Source organism: Micropterus salmoides, unplaced genomic scaffold, assembly GCF_014851395.1.
Source record: "Micropterus salmoides isolate LMB-PRFRI ecotype aquatic unplaced genomic scaffold, ASM1485139v1 Ms_hic_scaffold_10, whole genome shotgun sequence".
Taxonomy (NCBI): Eukaryota; Metazoa; Chordata; class Actinopteri; order Centrarchiformes; family Centrarchidae; genus Micropterus; species Micropterus salmoides.
Genome location: NW_024040041.1, coordinates 5092971 through 5101154, shown reverse-complemented (window position 1 = coordinate 5101154; position 8184 = coordinate 5092971). Strand labels below are relative to the sequence as shown.

Genomic DNA, 8184 nt, shown 5'->3' with positions numbered 1-8184 from the left:
TGTATCTGTGCCCTGCCATATTTGCACGTTAAGGCTGACATCAGACCCTCTCCCACTTCTGTATCTAGATCAGCCGCATTGAGTACATCCACTCCAAGAACTTCATCCACAGAGACGTGAAGCCAGACAACTTTCTGATGGGGCTGGGCAAGAAGGGCAACCTGGTCTACATCATCGACTTCGGCCTGGCCAAGAAATACCGCGACGCTCGCACACACCAGCACATCCCCTACCGCGAGAACAAGAACCTGACCGGCACCGCCCGCTACGCCTCCATAAACACTCATCTGGGCATTGGTAAGACTGGTCTTTATAAGGTGCACAAAATCCTGACTAATGCCATGAATGGATAGACTCCTCCTGACTGCTGTTCTGACTTTGTCCTCTCTGTGTCTACAGAGCAGTCCAGACGGGACGACTTGGAGTCCCTGGGCTACGTCCTCATGTACTTCAACCTGGGTTCTCTGCCCTGGCAAGGCCTCAAAGCCGCCACCAAGAGGCAAAAGTACGAACGTATCAGTGAGAAGAAAATGTCCACGCCCATTGAGGTCCTCTGCAAAGGCTACCCATGTACGTTTAAGTGCTCCCTGCCATCTTTTATTAGTTCCATTTAGGATGTTAAGAATCATGTATTAACGTTGCTGCACTTTTAACATACAGCACTTTCTATATTGGGATGGAAGTCAGTGTGTTTGGATTGTCTTTGTTCAAGTATTTGCCATGAAGCTGCAGTGTGGGCCCTGTGTGTCTGAACTTTCCCGTCCTCTTCGTCCCTACAGCGGAGTTTGCCACCTACCTGAACTTCTGCCGCTCTCTGCGGTTCGATGACAAGCCCGACTACTCGTACCTCCGCCAGCTCTTCAGGAACCTCTTCCACAGACAGGGCTTCTCCTACGACTATGTCTTTGACTGGAACATGCTCAAATTTGTAAGTTGTCTTATCATCGAGGGGATTTTGTTCATTTTTTTTTGTCATCTCTAAAGTCAGTCACTGCAGGATTTGTGCTTCCACGATTTGTTACAGCTGATGCATTCGGAGGCCTTTCTCAGTACAGAGCATGCCAAGTAAAATCACATTATTGTGTGTTCGAACTTGGCAAGTTGAACTCCCACGTTTGCAAAGGTTTTGCCACAGTACTTTGTTGCATTATTATTGAGTCCAGGTTTCTTTAAATTTAGCCTTAAAAAGACACAAACTTTGTGTGTTTGTTTAAAGATATCTAACTTGCTAACAAGGTACCGTGGGCCTCATGCAAGACATTTTTATGTTCTTATCCTAAACCTCTTTTCCAAGTTGGATTCTTAACTGCACAGATGTGGCGTGAATTGCTCATTTCAGCCTGATGAATCAGAGGACCTAGAACAATTATAAAATATTAATAGCGCAGCTGTCAACAGCGTGTCGTCAGAGCAGTGTGACAGACTGGCAGAAAAAAAGAGGCAATCATTTAACTTTAAGTGAGACGCTAAAATAAACTTTGTGACGAGAATGAGAGGGAGAGGTCATGTGACAGTCTCAGATATTAGATGAGAGAATATTATAGCCTACAGGAAGTGATGTTGCACTGTCAGGTGGTATGAGACAGAGAGGCACCTGTGGGAGTGAGAATTTCCCAAGTTGCTGTGCTGAAATACTCGTTGGCGAGCATTTTAGTTAATTTCTCTAGATGGCATTATGATTCAGGTCGAAAGTGTTTTTCCCCTGCGGAGAAAGGCACATTATCTCTACCTCCCCTTTTTTTCATTTTTTTTTTTACCTATTCAGTTAACAAACCCAAAAGAATGCAGTTAATTGATTCAATAAGAGGCTATTTGGGTTAACAGGTAACTGCTACTCGCGTGTAGATATTGAGAGACAAACTTCAAACCGTGTGTGTTTGTGTGTGTCAGGGTGCCAACAGGGCCGTGGAGGACGCAGAGAGGGAGCGTCGGGAGCGGGAGGAGAGACTGAGGCACAGCAGGAACCCCGCGGCCAGGGGCATGGCCTCGGCCTCAGGAAGAGCCAGGGCAGCTCAAGAAGTTGCAGCCCCCTCACCCCTCAACCCCGCCTCACACACAGGTGAGCACAAACACACGCTAACTTGAACGTTTTTTGTTTTTTTTTAATCCACTGATTGTAATAATTTGACCTCTTTTACCTTTTTTGTCTTTCAGGTTTGGAGAAGGAGAGGAAGGTGAGCATGCGTCTGCATCGAGGGGCCCCTGTCAACATCTCCTCCTCAGACCTGACGGGACGCCAGGACACATCCCGCATGTCCACCTCACAGGTACCACACACGCACACAAGAACACACAAACTGCTTTGTTGTGTAATGTAAGAAATCCACAACTAGGTCTGACGTGCAAAGCTACTTATCAGCAGTACGGCAAGAAAAGATGTGAAATGGAGCAAGAAATGTCTCTTGTTCAGTTGGTACTGGGAATTAAAAAGAGAACAGGGAGGACTTTGTATAGCATGACAGTAAATATTATGAAATAAACAATCAAGAAAGACAAGATTGACTTGTCTTCAAAAAAGGAACCGTATGTCACAAGAGAACACACAGCATGTATCAGCACATACAGACTTCTTCTATCTTTTTCAGACAGCCTTAAAGGACAAAGTACTTCCCTTTTCACTTTACCATATGTTAGTAGTTCCCCCTTTTTTGCATTTTACTTTGAACATGAATCACTGCTATGAAGCAACCAAATGGCAGCAGTAGTTTTGTAACAACAGACCTTAGTGAGACAGATTAATGAGAAGAATTAAAATGAGGGTAAATAAGCATTTGTCTTGTGTTGGCCGTGGTTTAAGAGCATCTCCTACCTTCCTGCTGGGCGTGTGGCTCTCCCAGCAGTGCTCCGCTGTCTGATGGCTTCATTAGGTCCTTGGTTTAATTTTTTCTTTCTTGTCGACCTAGTGCTCCCCCAGGAGGTCAGAGAGTTTTACAGCCAGTCAAAGTCTAATAATGTTTACTTCAGTCTACTACAACCAACAGCCGTAGGTCTACCAACCACGTTAGGTGTAAGGAGTGAGTGAAGCTACAGATTTATTATAATGAAACATGGTCAGATAGACCAGTTAAATGTCTCTGTGCTGAGTTGGAATGCAAGCCCTTTTTTATTCATTAAATTTCTGTTTGTATCCTTGTATTTCAGCAGAGCTGCCTCTTAATAATTTTCCCTTTTTATTAGTGATGGTGCGATGAAGCTTCATGAAGCATTGAAGCTTTCCATTGAATTGGTTCACTCAGGGGCCGAAGCTTCATGGTGCTTCATTTGCTGTAGTGTGCCATCAAGTGGACAATAAATGTAAAACAGGCAAAGTGACTATAACGGCAAAACTGCTTTGGTTGTGAAGCTTTGAATTTAATAAATTAATGAATGATGTTTTTGATGCCGATACATAAATGAGTAACTTATTAATATGGTGTCTGTGTTTATGACACAATGATGGGGTCAAAAGGAAAGTGGAAACAAGGGAGAGGGTTATGATGTGAATGTGCTTGTGTTACTTGGTTTGTGACTTTAGATAATACAGACAACATTTTATTCATTATTATTTAAAATACCTTTTCCACAGTGCTGGGCTTCAGGTTTTTTTTGGAGATGATTTTACCTGCGTTAGAAAATTATTATTAGGGTAATATGGGGTAAAAGCCTCCAGTTTAATTCTTACAAAACACACACAAAAAAAAACACTTTCTTGCTGCCGCTAGTCTTGGGCTACTCAAAATTCCCTCTGTTTCATCACAAATTTTGAAATGATTTGATCAAAGCAATTTTGACATAAGTTGATCAAATATTTTAGTCAATTTAAATAAGCTATAGCTACAATCTAATTGGGATCAAATCAAAAGTCAATAAAATGTTGAGGAGGGTTCATTCCGTTTTGCTGCTCCTTTCGAATCGCACGCCAAACCCGTATCCTGAACTTGAACTGTGGATTTAATGTTAAGAAAAATGACCATATTTTCCATCTGTCTTCTGCAGGCTCTGTCCCGGGTCACACCCGGTGGCCTCCAGTCTGCAGCCCCACGGTGAAACCCTCCCATCCGCCTGTGCACCATGGAGGCCTCAACATGCACCACCTGCAGCGCACACACACACACACACACACACACACACACACACACGCGCACACACACATAGATCGGACTCTTAATTGACACAGGACTACCAACAAATGCAAAGAGTCTGGCTGCGCTCTTGTTCCCTTGATCGAGGAAGAGGTGCACAACCAGGAGTGTGTGTGTTTGTGTGTGAGAGGGAGAGATGTTTTGGGGGAGAACAGTTTGGTTGCCTTAACCACCTCGGCAAAGTCTCAGCCACAGTGTCCTTTCTTCGTCTCTCGTTGAAAATGTGGAAACACTCCCCCACCCCCCTCCCCTTCTTCTTACTGTTGATGAAACCGTGGATTCACTTTTCCCTGGCATTTACCTTTTTTGTTTTTTTTGTTTTTTTATTTTGTTTTTACTTATTTTTATTATAAAGCATTAAGCGTCTTACACCAGCTTCACTGGTCAGACTTCCTGAGGGTTTGAAAATGGAGAAGGATGAGTCTGTTAGCTGTTAAAAATATTAAGTGTGGGGCTTTTTTTAATAAGGAAAGCAGGAAATGTGATCCATCATGGCAGTGTTAAAGGACAGTGCCTAAACTCTTTTTTTGTGTCCTGAAAGATTCCTGAAATCCCACAAGTCAACTTTCTTTTCCTTTTTCTTTTAGGTGTTTGAGGTTTAAATTTAAAGGTAGGATAATCCCCTTGTTTTTAAAATGGGACAATAAAGGCCTTTTAATGTTCTATTTTCAAAGGTGATCCCGTAGTATGAGTTTCTTTGTCCTCCTCAGGTGCTTTGGAACCAGGACATTGTTGTAAATCCAAGAACAGGCAGCACGTTTTCTTTCTGTCTTCAGGTTGTGACTGCAGTGTGCTGCTTGAGAAAGCTGTGAATGGAACAGTGAAATAGTCAGAGGTCAATTTGTCCACTTTGAATGGATGAGATGTTGTTTTTAACCGGGTGTATTGTGATGTGGTTTTGTGTGTTTGTGTGGTTCTGTCGTAGACTTACATACGCTCAAAGTTGAGGGGATGAAGATGTTGAGGGATTTTTTTTATTTTATTTTATTTTTTTTTTATATAAAGTATTATTATTAACTCCTTCGCCCACTTTCTCTGTCAGCTTCCATTTTGGGTCAAAATGCTGTTTGCTATTTTGTTTTCAAGCATACCTTTTTTCCATTTTCTACCTAGACCTCGGTAAACACTGTCTGTCTTACAGATAGACTTTCAACTTGCTTGTCTGGATGTGCCTCTCCAGTACTATCTCAGTAGATCATAAAAAAAATCAACCTCAACCACAGGCGCTTAAATAATGTCTTTCCCAACGTAATGACACTTGCTGCAGTTTAGTTTTCACCATTTACATTACACTACTTAACAGTTTCAGTCTACCAGCCCAGAGCAAACAAGAAACTGGCAAATCCATGGTGCAGACGGCATCAAAACTCTACGAAGGAGGCAAAAAATACTTCAATTTTTTTGTCAACTTGCAGGATTATATTGGAGACGTGCAACCTAACAGGCAAGACAAACAGCTCTGCAGTGAGTTTGGTCTGAATCGTAGACCAGCTCTGGAAAAGCTTAAACAAAAGACTGTCGAGTTGCATTATGAGAATGTAGGGCCCAGTTTTTATAGGGGGGGAGGCTCATATGTTATAGTTGCCTCAATTTTGACCATGCTTATTTTAATCTGTTTTTTGAAAGTCCCACATGGAAGTACCGTACTAAATTGTGAATGTTCCACTCTACAGTCATTCATCCGTGAATTTTAAAAACCAATATTATAGATTAAGCACAGTAAAAATTCATTGGGCTTGATGTGTCCAGTGCAGTTCAATTAAACCTTGTCTTTGTCAGTCCATACTGATCTTTCACACCAACTTGGGCTATCCCCATCAGAAGTTCAGACGATGTGCGAGTCCAGGTAGAAAATGGACCTGTGTGCTCAGGCTGAATGGAAGTGGGGAGGGTTTTGGAGCGTTATGGACGGAGTGTTGTCTTAAGAAAGGAAGTCGCAGTCGAATCCCAATGGTACAGGAGCCAAAAGCCGCATGTGGCTCTTCTCTGTGCCTCATGCCCATCCATCACGAGGAGACCTGATCTGAGCGGTCAGCCGCGCTGACTAATTAATCCTGCAGATGTTGAAGTAGAATATTCTCTATGTGGTAGACTGGTTGCAAAGTATTGTTGGCCATTTTCTGTAGTTAAAGGGGCAAAGGGGCAAAGGGGTGTAGTGGTAATTTGTACGTGTTTGTTCTATTGTTGTGTATAGGATGTGCCTACACTGGTCTACCACGTCCACACGAGCCGCTGTACAGGTTCGGATGATGACGGCAGTGTACGGAGGGAATGGGAATGCCTCACTCCATTAGAGTTCCTGCTAAGGCAGTTTTTTTATATATATATATATATATATATATATATATATATATATATATATATATATTCTTCACCTGTGGGCTGAAACAAAAAAAGGTGATGGATTAACTTGTTTGTCTCACTGATGATGGCTATGATAAATGCAAGTACACTTTACATGGGAGAATAGTTTGTCTGCTTCTCTCATTTATTTCTTATTTTGTCACTTCTTGTCCAATTTTGCTTTGACCTGTGTAGTCGAGAGGGTTACTCATGTCCCACAATGCATTTTACTGTGGATTCACGGGAAATCTTTCTTTCCACTCCCACCTTAAGACTTTTGCTCCTCATTTGTAATGCCACTGTACTTGTGTATTTTAAAATTGTGTAAATAAATTAATAAGTACTTGTATATGTTGCTTTTTATTGATTTTACTGACTGTAAATTAGATACTTTGGGTAGTTGGGTTAGCACATGACTATCTTAAATTTCTTTTCTAAAGGTGGCACTAGAAATGTTTAAATCTCTGTACACGTGTCATCCCTAGACCCCAAAACTAAGGAGAAGAGAGAGAGAAACAAATGCTTTCACAGACTTATAACAGACATGCTGTTGAGGGCCAAACGTGGTTTCATGTCAACTGTGAAGACGCTCTTTTAGAGGTCCGCCATTTTGTGTCTGCAGCTAGTACTTTTGATAAGACATTTTCAAGTTATGTATCCATCCTCCAGCAGCGGGCTTAGTATTCTTTTTAATATCAGCATTATTTCTTTGTAATCATTTAGCTGTAATTGAATAATTCACACAGCCAGATGTAGGCCTAAACCACAACTGTCCTGAATGGAGATGAGGCTGACTTTACTGTACAGAAGGGACTTCATCTGCAGCAGTGTGAAATACATGAAGCTCACTACACAACAAATCACAGCTCCAAATGAATGCTAATGAAGCTCCATGTCGCTGGCTATGTAATGCTTACACTGTCACCAAAACAACTTTACATGGCGATATCAGTGTTATGTTTTAAGCGTGTTCCGCTGCCCCCAAGTAACCAAATATAAATTATCGTTATTGTGAAATAAAATAAAGCAGTTTTAAGGCAGATGACATTGTCCGTTGAAGGATGCAGTCTCATACAATCAGCAAAACACATCACAGAACTAGCAGCAAATTATTAGTTTTGTTTGATTTGTTATCACATTAAGTCTAAAAACCTTTTTTTGTACTGGTCTTAATATTCTATTTTTCTGAGATACTGATTTTGGGGTTTTCATTAGTTGACAGTTATAATCATCGAAATTAAAAGGAATGAACACTTGAAATAAATCAGTCTGTGTGGAATGAATGTATACATTATACAAGTTTCACTTTTTGAATGGCATTACTGAAATCAATCAACTTTTTGATGATATTCTAATTATATGACCAGCACCTGTAGTAGTTCCTCACAGCAAAGTCTAACCACTGGGTGGTGCTGCGGGACAACGTGAGCACCTGCATGCTAGGCACAGACAGGACAGTTACACAACAGGTCATGCTGGTAATCCCTGCAGGACTTGAGAAGATAAGAATAACACCCATAGTGGAAAGTCACCAGTAAGAGAAAAGACACAATGCAACATTGGGATAATAGAGGTGATGTTAAGATAATGGTTCCATACATCAAGAACATTTCTGGTTGTATTTTAATATAATCAAATGTGAGCATCTATTTTTACATGAGACATCTGGAGTATTATTCCAGGGGGAAATGGAGGGTGCTGAGGTGAGTGAGAGACAAAA

General features: G+C 41.4%; 1 protein-coding gene across 1 annotated transcript; it reads left to right on the top strand.

The window, feature by feature from the left end:
• Positions 1-68: 68 nt before the first annotated feature.
• On the top strand, positions 69-6813 carry LOC119896434 (casein kinase I-like; the record flags this gene model as incomplete). The annotated part of the gene is given in 6 exon segments (XM_038709871.1): positions 69-297; positions 400-570; positions 780-928; positions 1891-2059; positions 2155-2267; positions 3976-6813. Coding segments are annotated over 6 exon segments (882 nt in total), but the record flags the coding sequence as incomplete, so codon positions are not given.
• Positions 6814-8184: the final 1371 nt, after the last annotated feature.